Source organism: Aquarana catesbeiana, linkage group LG03 (genome assembly GCF_042186555.1).
Source record: "Aquarana catesbeiana isolate 2022-GZ linkage group LG03, ASM4218655v1, whole genome shotgun sequence".
Taxonomy (NCBI): domain Eukaryota; kingdom Metazoa; phylum Chordata; class Amphibia; order Anura; family Ranidae; genus Aquarana; species Aquarana catesbeiana.
Window position 1 is genome coordinate 87,594,188 of NC_133326.1, and position 18,303 is coordinate 87,612,490.

An 18,303-nucleotide genomic window follows, 5' to 3' on the forward strand; every position below is an offset into this window, starting at 1 on the left:
GTTTTTTTTTCATGCTTGCCGCGTTTTTGAGCCGCGTTTTTGCCGCGTTTTAGCGGCGTTTTTGCCGCGTTTTTGCCGCGATTTGCGTTTTGCGTTTTTTTTTTTTTTTCATTTTTTTTTACAGTCTTACAAAAAAATTACAAAAAAAAAAAAAAAAAAACGGCAAAAACGCACCAAAAACGCATCAAAAACGCAGCAAAAAAGGTGCACTTGCGTTTTTGATGCTTGTCCATTGAAAACCATTACATGCAAAACGCTGCATTTTGCATGAGAAAAAGTCCCCGACCCTTTCCAAAAACGCGGAGATACAAAAAAGCATTGATGTGAACATGTTCCATAGGAACCCATGTTAAAAAATTCCCGTGCATTTCTGCAAAATGCAAAATGCATCAAAAAACGCGCTAGTGTGAATGGGGCCTTATTTACTGACGCTTTGGTGTGTTGGAACGTGGTTGGGGTAAAAAACCAAGATTACCTCTTTTCTTAGGTCAACTTTTTTTCTTTATTCCTTTTTTATTATGTGTATTGAATTGGGCGTCTGATGTCTTGGGGATCTTGGTAGTTTTCATTTCTTGCCAAGTAACCACAAAGGCGCTTTTTTGTTTTATTTTGTTCTGGCAAGCATCATTTCACATGTACTGTAAGTTACAAAATACTGTGAGAAGCCTTTATTGGTTTTGCAGCATTTGTTTTCTCCTTGACAGGTTATTTGAGTTGAAGATGGAACAGGAGCAGTATCAGACTGAAATTAGAGACCTGCAGGAGCAGCTGTCAGAAATGCATGATGAATTGGACAATGCAAAGCGCTCTGTTGTTGATGATGGAGAAAGGGAGGATTTGATAGAGGTCAGTTTTGTAGTGTTGCATTAATGCTGCTGCTATTTATTACATTTAAAATCTATTTTAATTTACACATCCAGTTTCCAGGCCCTACGAAAGCTATAATGGTGAAAAAGAAACCGCAGGGACTGACATACTACTATGTATAATTCTTCATAGTTGCACACATGCTTATCAGTTTGATTGGTGCGTAGCAACATAATTAAAGGTAAACTCCAGGGGAAAAATGATAAATACGCAGGTTAAATACATATGTTTACTGTTTTTTCCTGCTGAAAGGAATAGTCTTGCAATTTTATAAACACACCTGACACATTGCCTAGCCAGGCAGCTAATACAACAAATTACTGGTTGAGCAATTCAGCTTCCTTTTATTACCTCAGTGCCTCCAGTCTGCTCATTGGACAATTGATCAGTAATATGGAGTCAGGAAATAGTACAGTGATCTTCCGGGCAGTGCAGTATGGCTGAAGAGTGTAAATCATAAGAGTCTTTGAACAATTATAAACCTTGTGTTGGGTAACGCTGTATCTATTCGCTTGTTCCGAACTTTTATTTTTAGAAATTATCTTTTTAGATGTGTTTTGGATCACAGTGGTATTTTTGGACCAAAAGTACAGAGAAATATTAACTTCTAATTACCATTTTTTGTATAAAATCAGATCCCTGCGCAAGTCAAAAAATCAAAAATCACAAGTTGCATTTTATTTCGTATACTTTCGTAATTGTTATTTTGGCATGCTAGGAAAACCTTGATTTTATGTTTTGTTTATGTTTGGTAATGTGGATCTGTTGCCTAGGCCATATGAAGGCAGTAATTGTGTGTCAGCTAATATTTAGCTGGTTGCTTTTTTGTTAAATAGTTATATCTCAATAATGATCATTTTTAAGGATGATTAATGAAGAATTCCGGTAATGGCATTTTAGACGTAGTTACATTGGTCCAGCTTGGACCAGTATAACTATGCATTTACTATACCTGTGGGATCCCCCTAGAACAGCCTTTTTCAACCAGGGTGCCTTCAGGTTTCTTCAGGGTTGCCTTGGAGATTGCCCAAAATCGTATACAAGCCAGTGGGTAGATCAAGCCTACCTTTTAGTTACACAAAGCCACAGGTTTTCATTGTGCGCCATTACAACCTTCTAGCTGTCTGCATCTGAACAACCATTGATGTCATCGGTTGATAAGGAGGACCTTGGGCACTTACACAACATCCTTGTTTGACCCTCCCCTCCCCCTGCCCCCCCCCCCCCCATCAGATCTGGGGTCACATTAGCTGAGTGAGAAAGAAACTGAGTGAGAAGAGAAACATCGGAATACTAGTCAGTACCAGTGTGCAAATATATATTTGCTTTGTAAGAATAAATCACCTCTAACATTGGGTGTCCTACGTGTGTGGATGTTGCTGCGTTATGTAAAGTTTAGTTTCGTTTACATTTTAGAATGGGCGCCTTAAGATTGTGGAGGATTTTAAAGGGTGCTTGACTGAAAAAAGATTGAGAAACACTGCTCTAGAAGCTGGAAATCCCTGTAATAGCAGAAGCTACTACAGTGATCTCCACTAGTTAATACTTGGGTGCTTGCCATGGGTGCCATTCCTTTGGTTTATGCATAGTTCTAAGCTGGACCAATGTAACTACAGTATGTATGAAATGCCATATCTGGAATTCTTCTTTAATCAAGTTGCATCACAAGTTTGTTTTTTGATTCTATACTCTACTCTAAATTGGAAGTAGTGCTACTGCAGTTTTTATGTGTTTGTTTTTTTCTTCCTTTTTTTTTTTTTACATTTGAGCTGTGTTTGCTGAATAGCTGTTTGCTGAATATCAGCTTTTATTGAGTTCTCACCTACTGCTTCCCAGTATTCTCTTTTTTATCATGTTAATGATGTTGCTATTATTATTTATTTTTGCTAATTACCAAATTTAAGCAATGTGTGCTCATTTTGGCTATATTATATTAAACTCAGCAGTCCAAAGAACTAGAATAGGTCCAGTCATAGGAGAATTTTAAATAACGAGCAGTGCATTTTGGTATTAGTGCAGGCTTAATAGCCTTACAGGGAAGAACCATGAAGCAAGGACTTTTGTATCAGAAAGCTGCAGATGTATCATTGGCCACAACCACTGCACTTGTTTTACTAGTGTATAGTAACAATACAAGCATCTGCAAGTTGTGAGCACATTTATTTTGCCCTTATGTTCATACCCAAGCCACGGCATGTAATGAAAAAAGTGTAGTAGGGTGCAACCAAAAAGCTTCGGTGATAATCTGAAAGAGTAGTGTGATGTAAAGCTTTTCAAATATATCTTAGTTTTTCATCCCATCTACACATACCAAATGGTGACTGTTATGAAAGCATTATGTTCTGGTCCTTTGTTATTACGGGTTCCATCATGTTTAGTAAATATGGTCCATATGATTTTATTTTTCAGGAACTCATGCACATGAAACAAGGAGTTCAAGAGTTGCTAATGGCAAAAGAAGAACAAGAAGATCTATTAAGGAAGCGAGAACGAGAACTCACTGCTTTAAAGGGAGCACTTAAAGAAGAGGTGTCAACTCATGATCAGGAAATTGATAAGCTAAAAGAACAATATGAAAAAGAGCTGAAAAAGATGCGAGAGAGTCTTCAGGTCACAATGGAGGTAAATTACATAGTAACTAATTGAGCTCTACGGTTTTAAGTACTTTGTTACAACTATGAGGATAGCTTGAAGGTCATCAGTGGACAAATGACTCATAGGCATTGCTCACTGTGGCATATCGGAGGCCATTCTGAGGGCAACAAAAACATAAATGACTTGGAGTTTTTAAGCCTCCCATTAAATCTCTTAAATACTGTATTTCCTCACCACCCGAAAATATTAAAAAAAAGCCAGAATATTTAAAAAATATATATTTTTATGAAAGACCACTCTGATAACTGTTTTAATGCTAGCTAAATACGACACCGCTGTTTTTCAGAAATGTGATTTATGCTAGTCATAAATACTGCAATTCAATCTACCTCCATCTCTACCATGTATAGAAGAATGAACTGGTGATTTGTTGGGTTGCATGAACAATCTAAACTTTTTTTGTAATGTTTTAAAACATTTCTATTGCGTGCATAAAGGGACCTGGTTGCTTAAACTAACTTGCTTAAAAAAAAAAAAAATGTACCTGGAAATAAGTAACGTCCCTCACCTGTTGCCCCTGTGGCCAAACACTACTCTGATGCTTTAAAAAAAATTCTTGCCAGGAAATTCTTCAGAATCACGCATGTCCCCTAATGCTCTTTCTAATTCCCACTGACCCCTACTTCAGCACAGGATACTTCTGGCGAGAGGAGCCACTGAGTGCATGGGGGGGGGGGGGTTGGGCTCTTTGCAGAGTGATGTTTGCTGGTGCAATCTGTAGGAGAGGTTCAGGTAAGTATTCACTTGCTTCTTTGAAGGTTCATCTTTTTTTTTATTTTTTATTTTTATTTTTTTAAGCAAGTATGCATTAAGTAACTCTTAAGTGGCCAGTGGCTCCCTCATGTTTCTGATAGATTTACTTTAAGAAAAGGTGTACATAGTTTTAGGTTCCTTAGCATGCCATAATAAGCACTCACTGGTAGTGTTTGCAAAGGTGTTGCTACTCAGATGTCAAATACGCTTTTTGTACCTTTTATCTTGTGTACTTAAAAATGGCAGGTATGTAGACTGAAGTTCTATAAAGTATGAAGCTTTATGAACTGGGTGAGTCTTTTGTAAGCTCTATTTGACTTTTTAGTGACTTGATTATTTATTTTTTTTTTAAATCAGAAAAGGTTTTATTGCTCATAAGAAAAGACACACATTACAGTTATACATGAACCATATTCAGCATTTCTTTTTTCTTCCACGTAATGATATATAGCTATCAATTGGGTGTTATAATTTACATCTTAGAACTGTCAGCATTCGGACTATATGTCCCATCTGATTAAACCGGCAATACATTCTCTAGTATCCACACACCTTCCTCCTCCATTCTCCAATACACTCTCTCGACATCTGCCTGTCACATCTTTAAACACTTCCTAGCAACCTCATCTGTACCAATTCCATGGGACTTATTCCAGGCACATCCAACCACGGGTCCCACAATCTGTCAAATTTTCCAGGGCTGCCCCTGTGCTGGTATATATATTTTTCCATTATAAGCGTTTTTCCCATATTTAGTATCCATGCTTTGCTACTAGGTAGCGTAGCAGACTTCCATCCCATCAGTATTACCTTCCTAGCCTGGAACAGCACGTGCACGTGCAAATGCAACCCTCGTCACCTCCTCCGTAATTACCCCCTCCAGAACTCCCAGTATACAACACAATGGATCTAGGGGGACATTGGCCTGGAACACCTGATTTAGTGTAGCCAGGACCTCTGTCCAATACCTATGGAGTTTGGGGCAACGCCAAAGGAGGTGAATCAGGTCCCCAGACGCTGCCCTGCATCGGCCACACAATGAGTCTGGAGCTCTGCCCATTCTATGTAACCTTACAGGGGTATAATGTACTCTCAATAGGATATACAGTTGGGAGACCCTCTGTGCCACGTTTAGTGAGCAGGTGTTAACCGCCTGCAGAGCTTCTTCCCACATCTCCCCCGACAAGGGGGCCCACATCCGCCTCCCATTGAGCAGCCGCCTTTGTGGGGTACCCCTCTAACAGTGACGCTAATAACATGTTATAGCACTGTGAAATTATACCTTTAGTCTCTGACGCCTCCTGCATTATATGAAAAACAGGCGTGGGGGACTGGGACCAATCTGTCGCAACCCCTTGTGCTCTAATTGCATGCTGTAATTGTAGATAGTAAAATAACATACTGGTAGGCAGAGAATATTTATCTTGTAAATCTCTGAACGACAACAATGTTCCATTACTGAAAATCTGGTACATATGGGTGATACCCCTGCAGCGCCATCTGTGCCCCTGTTGGAGCTTGGCAAGTTCAACGTATGTTTTATTTTCCCATATCGGGCTATACTTAGTAAAGCCCGAAACATTTTGTAATTGTTTAGCTTTGTTCCATACCTTCTGCAAAAGTGTGTATGTGGGCATTTGCTTATTGGGCCTTTGGAAAAGGTGAGCCTCCAATCCCTCGGGTATTGACTCCGCCCCTGTGCCCACCAGCATAAGCTTAGCAGATGAGCCCAGCGGTAGAGGGGCCATGGCACCTATCAGGTCCTGCAGTTGCGCCGCCAGGTAGTATATCCAAGGGTTGGGTAGAGCAAGGCCCCCCCCCTCCTTTGAGCGCTGCAGCTGTTCCAACTTAATTCTGGGAGGTTTGGTATGCCACAACAACAGCCGAAATAAGGAGTTAACCACTCTGAATATCTTCAGCATAATAACTACCGGAGTGTTATGTAGCATGTATAGAAATTGTGGCATCAGAATCATTTTTATGAGATTCACTTTTCCTGCCAGGGACATCTTAAGTTTATTCCAAACATTTATTTTATCTCTAAACCGCGACATCAGAGGGTAGACATTTAGGCTACAAAAGTCTGTGAGTTTAGGCGAGACATTTATACCCAAATATTTAAAGGTAGACACTACAGGTATCTGAGTCGGGGGTCTCACATTAGTCATCGGGGAACCGTCTATAAACATTAGGGCAGATTTAGTCCAGTTAATAGTAAGGCCTGAAAAGTGGCCAAATTCAGTTATAAGTGACATTGCCTGGTCCAGGGATCCCTCTGCGTCTTCCAAAAACAGAAGCATGTCGTCGGCGTAGAGCATGATTTTTTCATGCAATTCGCCATACCGAAAACCCCTAATCTGTGGGCAATCCCTCACCTGTGCTGCCAGGGGCTCTATAGCCAGTGCAAAGAGCAGGGGGGACAGAGGGCACCCCTGTCTGGTCCCCCTGCTCAACCCAAAGGCATGGGACATTCGATCCGCCATACATATAGCTGCCCGTGGTGTATCATACAACAGCCTCACCCACCTAATGAACCTGGGCCCAAACCCAAACTTGGCCAGAACCGCCCACAGATACCTCCAGCACACGCTGTCAAATGCCTTATTGGCATCGAGAGACAGCAAGGCCCTACGACCCATGGATTCCGAGGGAGTCTGCATGTTTAGGTATAGACGTCTAAGATTGGTAGCCGTAGATGTTCGAGGCATAAATCCTGCTTGATCTGAGTGAACTATTAATCTAACAATCCTATTAACCCGCATGGCCAGTACTTTAGCTAGTAATTTAATGTCACTCTGTAAGAGCGATATAGGCCTATAGGAGCCCGGGTCTAAGGGGTCCTTACCCATTTTCAACAGTAATATAATGTTAGCTTTAGTCATGGTGGTTGGTAGCCTTCCCAATGTAAAGGATGCATTTAATACCTCAAGCAGTTTAGGTAAGATTATTTCGCTGTATTGGGTGTAAACCTCCATGGGAAGCCCGTCGTCCCCGGGGGCCTTGCATGTAGGAAAAGAGGCAGCTGCCTCCCTCAGTTCGTCTAGCGAAATTGGTGCCTCCAACTCCCCCCTTGCCTGGTGGGTCAGGGTTGGAAGCGTTATAGTACCCATGTATGTCTGTAGCTCCTCGTCTGTATAACTGTCACACGGCTTATATACCTCAGCATAGAAAGAAGCCAGCTCCTCTATAATTTTCTCTGGATCATTCACCAGGCGTCCCGAGGAGCTACGTATCGCTCCTATAGCAGGGGACGACTGTTGAGATCTGGCTATTCTGGCCAACAATCTACCAGTTTTTTCACCCTCTTCGTAAAATGCTTGTTTAGTAAAGAACCGTTTTCGTTCCGCGGCGGAAGCCCTCAACCGGTCCAGGGAGTCCTGAGCCGATATCCATGCCTCCCTCGCGGACTCTGATGAGTCTAAAATAAAAGCAAGCTCCAATTGCTTCACCCGGTCTTCCACCTGTACCAGTACGGCTGCGGAATTATGTTTTACGTCAGCAATTTCAGCTATAAATGTACCTCTTAGGCATGCCTTAAAGGCATCCCATCTCAGTAACAAGTCAGTTTGTCTTCAGTTGTCAAAAAAGTATTGTTCTATCTGTTTCGTTACTCTATCGTGAGATGTGAAAAGTTTTAGCCAGAAAGCATTCAGTTTCCACGGTGCTCTCGGCAATGTGGTCGCCGGTCTGGTGACAAGGTAAGCGACCAGAGGGGAGTGATCAGAGACCCCCCGGGGTAAATAATCTACCTTGTGCAAAACACTTAAGAGCTGCGGGGACCCCACACACAGGTCAATACGGGAAAGTGACCCATAGGTTTTGGAGAAGCAGGAAAACTGTTTGGTTGTAGGGTATTTAGCTCTCCACAAGTCTATCCAACCCACCTCTATCAGTAGTCTGCTCAAAATAGTGCCCCTGTTTCCCGAGGGTGGCTGTGCCGGGGGATGTTTGTCAAGTCTGGGATCTAAGTAACCATTAAAGTCACCCATGATCATTATAGGGACATCATGTTTGTCGACCAGGTAAGTCAAGAGGAGCTGCAGGATTTCCCTAGAGAATGGAGGAGGTATGTACACAAACACCAAAATCAACGTCAATGTATATAACCTGCAATGTAAAAACACAAATCTACCCATGGAATCAATAACCGCATCTAATTCCTGGTAGGCCAAGGATTTGTGTACCAGGACACTCACACCACGAGAATATGCAGTGTGTGTGGAATGGTAGGCCCTGCCCACCAAGGAATACCGCAGAAAACTGACTGTATCCTTTGTTAGATGAGTCTCCTGGAGGCTCACTATTGCTGGGTGAAATTTTCTCAGACATGTGCTTATCATGGTACGTTTCAAGGGATCATGGACACCTCGGACGTTCCATGTCACAACTGGAGTGTTCGCCATGACTGGTATTGTAAGGTGACATGTCCTGGGTGAACCTGTTTCTTCGCCTTTCCTCTGGCAGTAAAGGATCAGGGCATGTCCCGATGACCCAGACTTTCCCGGTGTAGCATTCAGCAATGTTTTGCAGTGACGACCCGAGGCGTCCGTGGAAGGATGTGCGTGGTATCTCCATATTCAAAAGTGTCCTTCCTAACTGAAACAGTGTGGTCCGTAATTTAGAACCTGTTTTTTGGATGTAAGCAACTGTCCCGCAACGGTCAGAGGGGAATTCCCCCTTTTCGTCTGTGCATCTTACGGTGAGCCATAAACTTGTGCCAACCGGGCACCTCTTAACCAGCCCCTTCAACTGGGCCAAAACTTGAGTGTTCAAAACAGTGCCCATGGGTACAACTAACCCACCTTGGCTTTTGACGTTTCTTGGTATATTTCTTGTGAACAAAGCTCTTGTCACGCGCTAACTTTGTAAAATAGTAACATTGTCCCGCAAAATGTTATACAGACTGTAAAACATCCAGTAATGGTAAACCGACTTCCCAGCTCCGTGTAGTGTCGTTCACTCTCCCATATCAGCCTCTCTCCTCCTCCTGAGATCCTGCTCATTGCGATCCAACCAGGCGGATGCTTCAACTGCAGATTCAAAAAATGTTGACTGACCTCTTGCCGTAATGCGTAGTTTAGCCGGGTATAACATAGCATAAGTGACTTGAATCTTCTGCAATCGTTTCTTCACCTCTGCAAACTTGGCTCTTTTGCGCTGTACCTCTGCCGAGAAGTCAGGATAGAAGGAAATTTTCGTTCCATCATAGTGCACTGCACCCTTTTCCCTGGCCAATCGAAGTATTATTTCTCTGTCCTTGTAGTTCAGGAGTCTGGCTAGCATGGATCTAGGTGGATTGCCTGGAGGGAGGGGTCTCAGTGGTGTACGGTGTGCTCGCTCTACTGCAAAGAGCGCGGTAAAAGCATCTTTGCCGAATATGTCCTGTAGCCACATTTCTGTAAATGCTGTGGGGTCCCTACCCTCCACCTTCTCCGGGAGCCCCAGTATGCGTACATTTTTCCTCCTGAGACGGTTCTCGATGTCGTCATTTTTGGCGTTGGCCTGTGCTGCTTGCTGTAATGCACTCCTAGTATCCCTAGTAAGGGGGGGTAGTATATCCTCCACCTCACTGATCCTGCCCTCCACCACTGTGGTTCTCTCCCTGATCTTTTGAATGTCATGGCGCAGGAGTGAGACAGTCTCAGTGAGGCTCCCAAATTGCACTTTCAGTCCATTTACAGACGCTGTGCAGCTCTGCACCGCCCGTAGAATATCACTTAGTGTAGGCTGCTGCACCTCTTCCTGCATGGATTCAGATCCATCTGCATTAAGGATCAGGGAGCCCTCTAATGGCAGCGTGTCATCTAGTGCCATGGCGCCTTCTTGCCCCTCAGTCTCCATTGCCAGTAACTGCTGATTCAGGGGGGGAGTACCGCTCTGTCCCTGCATCTTTTGGGCATAGTATACCATGTCCCTGGGCTGCTCTTTCACCCACTGTTTGCCAGACTTTGCTGCCTTACCACTCGGTTCCTGTGTCTTGTCTGTACTGCGAGCCGCACGCTGGGGTAGAGGAGGGCCGGCGCCATTTTGGCCATCCATGGCCGCCGCTGCTGCAGCTTCTTTCTCCCCCTTTCTGGTCATTCTGGACCTCCGGAACCGTTCGCCGGTGGTATGGGGCGTCCTGCAGGGTTGTGGTGTGCTGGTGGGTCGGTTCTGGATGCGGATCGGCGGCGGGATCAGGATGTATGAAGGATCAGTAGCGGGAGCTCCGTGTAAAGCGTCCGCTCACATGCCCGTCCAGACCACGCCCCAGTGACTTGATTATTTAATCATAGCATATTTACAAATTCTTGATGTATAAAATATATTTTAACAAATCTGCTTTTAAATAAACAAGACAATAAGGGTTTGATGTGTAAATAAGATTTTACAGGTGCAAGCGCTGTACAAACTGTTGGCGCTATATAAATCCTGTATACTATAATAAAAAAGCCCTGTTCTGTTTTCCTTGTTCAGGGACTGTTGAACTCTCTAATAATATAAAAATAACTGATGTAAATGGATCTGTGTTCTCTGTAAAGTACTTCACAATATGTTGCCTTGTGGCTGGGATGGCTGGCTGTATCGCATGCATGCCGGTATGATGGGGGTCCTGAGGGATTTTCCCTTGGGAATAGACACCAGAGGGTTCCTGGGCAGTGGAGGCTTGGAGTAATGGCCTGATGAAGGATTCCGAGGGGCCTAGTGCCTCAAAATTTGGGCAGTGCCAGGGGCTGGGAAGGTACAGAGCCCATGGTGTTAAGCCTCCCCTGGGGGTGGTGTCCTGTAGGTACTCTGAGCATCACTATGGTTTTGGGACCCCACTGCGTGAAATGGCACTCAGCCGCAACGCTAAAGCTTTTTGCACAATGTCTCATGAGCTAGGCCTTTTGGCCGAGACGGGGCAATTTTTGTTAGCAGGCAGCAATGTCTAGCCATTTATGGCAATCAGGTTTTTTCTTCCCCTGACTTTTGGGTAGGTGGACCTTAGCATGCCTTTCCCCTGTCAGAAGTCTTGCTCCCTGGGGGGGGGTCAGGGTGGGGCCTTCCTCTTAGAGAAGGGGCACCCTTGTGCACTTTTTTTATGTGTGTGTTCACATGCATTCTTTTGTACACTTTGCTGTTTGTTTTTTGCACACTGCCATGTCCTGACATAAAATAATCATTTTAATTTTGGGAAATGCAATTTTTTTTTTTAAATATAGGTGCTGGATGTGTGCCTATATCCAGTCTTTAAATATATGCTTAATGTTAGACTGGCTGTACAACATTTTGTCAACCATTACATTTTTGAAATATAAACTATAATTTTGTTCTGCAGTTTTTCTTACTAACACATTAAGAATACATAAGTATTCTGTAAATCAGGTCTCTTGCACAAAAGCACCCAAGTCCCTGCAACAACATTTCTGGCATATTTCTCCTGGACAGAAAGCCCAAACAACCACATATGGACATGAATGGCTGTGCGTGGCTGTACACCGTTATATGCTGGTGTTCATATAAACAGGAGTATAGCATATGCAAAAAATATTTAATTTAACATTTTTTGCATACACCTGTATGCTGTTCTTATGAGGCCTACATTTTTGTGGAAAATTAATTCTCAGCATGCAAGTACTTGAAATTATCATTTATTCCTATTAAATCTTGTTTTTTGGATGAGGTTTGTTGAGAAGGATTGTCGTTTTTATTAAAAAATATAACATAGTAAACCACCGCTTAGATAAGATCAGGAAATTGTCATCTGGAAAGTCTCAAGTTTTAAACCATCAGGAAGTCCAATAAAGCCATCAAAGCCACATTCCACAAATACTATGTTTTAAATAAATACCTAGCATTTCTGTTCATGACAATTCCAACAAATTGCACTGCTCTTTATTGTGCTCAGTCACAGCAGACCTTACTGTTGGAAGCTTGTTGAATACAAGCCTGATGCTTATATAAGTAAAGCATCAGGTTTCAGAGCTATTCCATTAACCAACTCGGTGGGTAGAGTGACCAATAATTGTTTTAGTTTTTTGACGTGCAAACACATTTATAGGGTGACCTATTTGGCCTGATCAAACATCATGTGATGTGAAGGGAAGGCATTGGCAGAATGCCATCCAGTATAGTAGAACATTTGATATTTGCCTGTAGAGCCCAACCTAGCAACTTCAGCCTCATCGATGTACCCGTACATTGAAGGGGTTATACCATCGTGATGGCTGCAGCTACAGTAAACATCCCGGTTACTTTTTTCAGCTAGCAATGCTCTTTCATGTAAAAGCAATCGTAGCGACTAACTAGCCACTGAGTCGCTTTTACAGGGGGCAGAAGGAGGGTTCCCCCCCACCACCACCTTCCACAGGTGTTCGCACTTTTAAAGTGTGATATGTTTGGTATCTATTTATTACGGCATGTCCTCATCTTTTTATATTTTATCAAAAAATTGGGCATTTTATTTGTGTGCACTAAAAAAAAAGCACAAATACCGCGTGACATAAAAGTTTGCAAACTTTTTATTTTCTAGGGCCTCTGCTGCTATATATATATATATATATATATATATAAGAATAAAGTTCCAGAGGTTGCTGCACTTAAAAATGGTTGCTTTATTCCATCAAATCTTTGGAAAAAGATTGCAAAGTAAGTAGAATCATTCCAGAGAAAATCGTTACATTCATCTGTTCAGACAAAGATTACATTTCGGGCTGATTTGTTTGCGCCCTTCCTTAGATCAGTCAGAACACACAGATGTGTTCTGACTGATCTAAGGAAAGGCGCAAACAAATCAGCCCGAAACGTAATCTTTGTCTGAAATGATTCTACATACTTTGTAATCTTTTTCCAAAGATTTGATGGAATAAAGCAACAATTTTTAAGTGCAGCAACCTCTCGAACTTTATTCTTATATATACAAGGTCGGTGGGAGGACCTGTTTGCAGGTACTAGATTGAAAGCTGTGTGCGGTTCTCCTCTACACTTCAACCTATGTATATCTATCTATCTATCTATCTATCTATCTATCTATCTATCTATCTATCTATCTATCTATCTATCTATCTATCTATCTATCTATCTATCTATATATATATATATTATAATGTTTGGGGGTACCAAATCATTTTCTAGCAAAAAAAATTAGATTTTTACATATATGTGAGGAGTGTTAGAATTGGCAAGAAGTTGAAGTGGCTAGAGACATGGTCCACTAAAGGAATACCTTTATTTTTTTTTTTTTTTTTTACACTTGCTAGTTTAAATGTCAGGGAAGACAATTTTAGTGACTTGGTCTGAACAATTTACATTTGAATGTTTGAATATTTCTATGGCCACAGAGTTTCAAATTTCAAAATAATGATTATTATAAAATAATAATGATTTTTATAAAAGATAAACTCAAATGGCTGAGCATTGGGCATTCATTCGAGTTTGATTCATTAATGTTTGCATCCAAAATTCAGAAATTTTTAATTAAATTCAATTGGAAATAATGTGTGAATCTTGTGTGAAAACATTGATAAATCGACCCCTCAGAGTTTGCTGTTTATCCTAGAGATTTCTGACTTGATGGGGGCTTTGGCATGGAGAAATTCAGTCACCTCCATGCAAAGTGAACAGATTCTTTTTGTCCTTCTACCCACCACATATCCACTTTGTTGAAGTAATCTAATAATAGTCCTTTCCCAGCAAGGTCATCTGTCCTACTGTATATTAATGGTTCTACTCTCAGGAACTGGTTTGGTTCAAGGAAATCGTCAGCACAGTGAAACATCTCCATGAGCTTTATATTACCCCATCCTGTTTTTTTATTTTATTTAATAATGCTTATTCACCCACGTTTAAAATTATTGAAGATATTCAATTTATCATAGCAGAGCACGTCCCAAAATTGTATAATATTTTTCAGTTGTTAATGAACAATTGGAGGGATCCTCAGCAAGCGGATTCCCTATAATACCGGGTTGTCTGCTAATCTGTTACTTTAACCTGTGCCTCTTTCACCCACCGTTGTGGACAGCTAGTGGTGGGGACTGTTCCTAACTGGTCGCGTTCTTCTCTTATCAGATTAATAATGCATTGGTTTCCTCTATGAGGAAGAATTAGTTCCTTGACCGAATTTAGCTATGGAGAGCTTTGTTGTAGTAGAGAATGTGCTTTGTTTTATTGTTTGTATTTTTGTTACTTAAAAAAAATTGCAAAAAAAAAAAAAAAGGGTCTACTGTTTTTGCCCTTTGCCCTTTTTGTATAAATCATAAGTACATATGATTTTTCTTCTGTAATACTCTAATTATGAACAAAGGACACAGATCCGCTGCATTGTTATTGGTTGTAACACTGACTGCTAGGTTGTAAGCCATGTTAAGAATTCTGCTCATCCAAAAACACAATAGCCCATTCATATTTGTTTGCACGTGTATATCTGTTAAAGAATAGCTGTTTTGTTGATGTTGAAGACTTTTCCATTTCCAAGTTGGTTTTGTTAGTTTCTCTTTTGAATGTTGTGACTTTAATCTAAATGTTGGATTTACATTTTCTAAAGAACGCTGTGTTACTACAACAACATGTAATGAGCTAATCTTTTCAGCTACCCTCTCAAGGTTTCTTATTTTGACCTAATAATTCCCAGGAATTAGGATGCTTTGTAGACTTTCTGAGAAATGGACCATGTCAGCAACTCGTTGCTGATTATCTGCCTGAGAAAAGGGGACTTTGATTGTATTTTGTCGGGCAATCTGACCTTCTCTGTGGGCTCATTGTGCTAACTAAGGAATTACTGGTGACTCTATTGGACATTAATTAAAATTGAAAACTTCCAATTATGTGGGGTACGTTTTAAAGGGAAACTATAAACCTATAAAGATGTATGTAAATGTTTATATCCACTTAATACAAATAATGTAATTGATAAGTGTTTGTGTGTAAACCATATATTTTTGTGAAACTTCTAAATATATGTGTGCATGGGGGACAGCCATATTATTTCATCCTTTTTGAAGGCACTGATCTTTGCTTAGCAGTACTACACAGTGGTTTTGCTTAACCCTTTCGCTCCTAGGGGTAAAACAAATCTTAATGCCTGAGCACAATTTTGAAACTTTGACATGTGTTATTAATACTGTACATATCACCACAACTACTTTGTGCATCCAGGTGGATTATACCTTGTTTTTTCAGGACAAATTTTGGGCTTTCATTTGGTGGTAAATGGTAATGGATATCTCCTGATTTGTTTTTTATTATCATAGGAAAACTGGCCCAAAATAGTATTTTTTTTTTTTAATTTAGCTATATTTCTTACTACTTCCATAACCTTCCACCAAAGAACAACCCAAAATAAATTCTACTGCTCATAACGATCGCAGCCATACCACATATGTGTATGTTATTTGTTGTTTGTACCTGTAGTACAGCCCAGAAACAATAGTGTGCATTTGCTTTTTTTATCCTACCTAAAACACACTGCCACTGATTTAAAAAAAAATAAAAAATACTGACCCTGACCCTTGACCCTTACCTTGACCTTTGACCCTGGCCTTGACCCAAACACTAACCCTGGCACTGTCCTAGATAAAGCCTTGATCTAGGTATCTATTTTTATGTTTTTATTTTATTTTTTTATTATTTTTTACACACTTTTTTTCTCTCTCTGCAAGGCGAGAGATATGATGTATCTCTCTCCTCCATTCACAGTAAGAGAAAGCAGGGGAGGGCTTCATAGTGACTAATCACTATGATAGCCAATCAGAGGCTATCACAGTGATCCGGTGACCCGGAATCGTGTTTCGGGTCCCAATCATCGGCACGAGGCTTGGGGCTCTTGGTGAGACCCAGTCTCTGTTCTGGGAGCACGTCATGTGGCTCGCTCCCGGCACAAAGGGAGGTACGCAAATATGCGGCCCCACAGAAAAAAGCCCTGACCAGGTACATACTTGCCTTGTGCCAAGTTCATCTTGAAGCCATAAGTTCAATGAAAGTCCTTTTTATCCGAAACAACTCATAGGTGTTTGAGTGTGAGAAGTCGTTACTGTACCTGACTTTGTATACCTTTACTGCTCTGCATTGTTGAATAATTGGATGAACATGAGCCATTTTTCTAAATGCTATGATAGCTTTTAAAGTAGGCTTTCTACTATGCAAACCTGTTTTTCTACATTATGAATGTGTTACATTGTAGTAAATCAAACCTCTTGCCACACAAGGACTCAGACTGCAGAGTGCTGGGATTCAGTATTGACTTACAAAGATGAACATAAATGTACAGAATATAACTGGGTACTAACATTTATCGGTAAAGTTGAGCCAAGGAAAATCCGATTGCCTCTTGGGGGATAGGGAAGGAATTTTTTTCACTGCTATATAAAAATGGATCATGCTTTGCTGGGGTTTTTTGCTTTCCCCTGGATCAACTGTAGGTATGGGATTGTATTTTTTTTAGTTGAACTAGATGGTCTTTTTTCAACCTGACTAACTATGTAACATGGCTCACCTAAAATTTCTCTAAAGCAGAACTAAACTTTTTCAATCAAGATTAAGTATTTTGTAATTTTTATGCTGCAAGCATTAGTAAATAGATAGGAAGGTTTTTCTTGTTTTTAATATTTTCTTCTTTTTTTCTTTTTTCTCTTTTCTTTTTTTACATTTCTTCAGTTACTTTCTGGTTCTGGCCTAGGCCAAGTGATGTAAGACATCCCAGAAGCATTCATGGTCATTTTCTTTTCTTATGAAGGAAGGAATGAGAGACTTTCTCAGCTACGCACACCCTCCTACCTGCATGATTGAGCAAAGGGCAGATAGATTGCAGGAGTAAATGCTAAATGAATCATCTGCCCTTACTCAAGATGGCCGTCACTAGAAATGCTAGGGGAGTGTTTTTTTTAAGTGATTTCTCAGCAAAATAAAGAATGGAGAAATGGATGGATGGGAGAGTTCTCTGAATATTAGAAATTAATGAAATAGCGTTTTTAGTTTGTGGTACTCGGATACAGTTAAATCCCACTTTAAATGTATCATAGTGGTTTGCAAATCTTGCTATTGCAAAACATCCTTCAACATTAAGGAATTACAGGAGAATGTGTCCAACTACTACTAACCATGGCAAGACCCATTTACCACAGTTAATACACATCCTAGCTAAACCCTGCAACACACTTTTTGTATAGAGGTCAGTGATGAGGAAGTTTGCCAAGGCAAAAGCAACTTTTATATTATTCACCCTTTAGTAGTCAGGGGATGCAGAGGCAAAGCGGCTACTTCAGAAACCTAATACATGCACTTAATAAAAATGATCTTGCACTGCTGCTGGTTCCTCTGTGTAAGCAACAAGTTTATGTAGAAATATAGGTTCTGCCACTGCTGACCTGTTTTGGAAAGTAAATTCTTCAATGCTGTTATTCTTAAATGCCTCAATATGCATTGATGGAAGAAGATCAGCAACAAGTATAAAGCTGATAAAGTCAGAGGTCCTATCCTCTGGATAGTTGGTTTAGATCAGTGACTCATTAAAGTTAAAACTTTAGATAATTTTTTTAGAAATTGCTAGGAGAGATTTTGAGCAGAAGCGACTTTGTATGTCTCTTCTACTAAAAAAAAACCCTTTCCCCTCTCTTAGTAATTATAAAAAAAAAAAAAAGTTTACACTGCCTGGGGCCCATGCATAGTACGGTGTACGCCAGCTCATCCCTGGAATCTATAAGATGTCAGAAATGCAGCCAGGTAATGGGGACGATGCAATTCCTAAGCATGAGCAGGGGTTACATCAGAAGCCACCACCCAAATGGTGGAGATGAATGATGTTTGACCAACATGACTCTTGGAGAAGATGGCTGTGTCAGCAGACGAAGCATCAAGGGACAGGTTTGATCTGTCATCCCTGGGGGGAGTAGGTAAGTATAGTTCCGCTAGAAGTAGTAAAGAAAGGATGACAATGAAAGCCCAGAGTGATACAAAGCCCTGGTCCTCACTGTTTCAATCAAGTCTCAAAGTGAAAGTAAGGCTTTGTTCACACTGGCATTAGGAATAGGTGTTTAAGGTGTGTTTTTGCCGTTCCTTGAAAACCTAGCA

General features: G+C 40.9%; 1 protein-coding gene across 3 annotated transcripts in view; it reads left to right on the forward strand.

Moving 5' to 3' along the window:
- The window catches only part of CGNL1 (cingulin like 1), a 155,648-nt gene that overhangs the window by 66,174 nt on the left and 71,171 nt on the right, over nt 1-18,303 (forward strand). For all 3 annotated transcript variants that reach the window (XM_073618802.1, XM_073618800.1, XM_073618801.1), the window contains exons 7-8: nt 705-846; nt 3,277-3,489. In XM_073618802.1, coding sequence (XP_073474903.1) covers nt 705-846; nt 3,277-3,489 — 355 coding nt within the window. The remainder of the gene's footprint in view (nt 1-704; nt 847-3,276; nt 3,490-18,303) is intronic.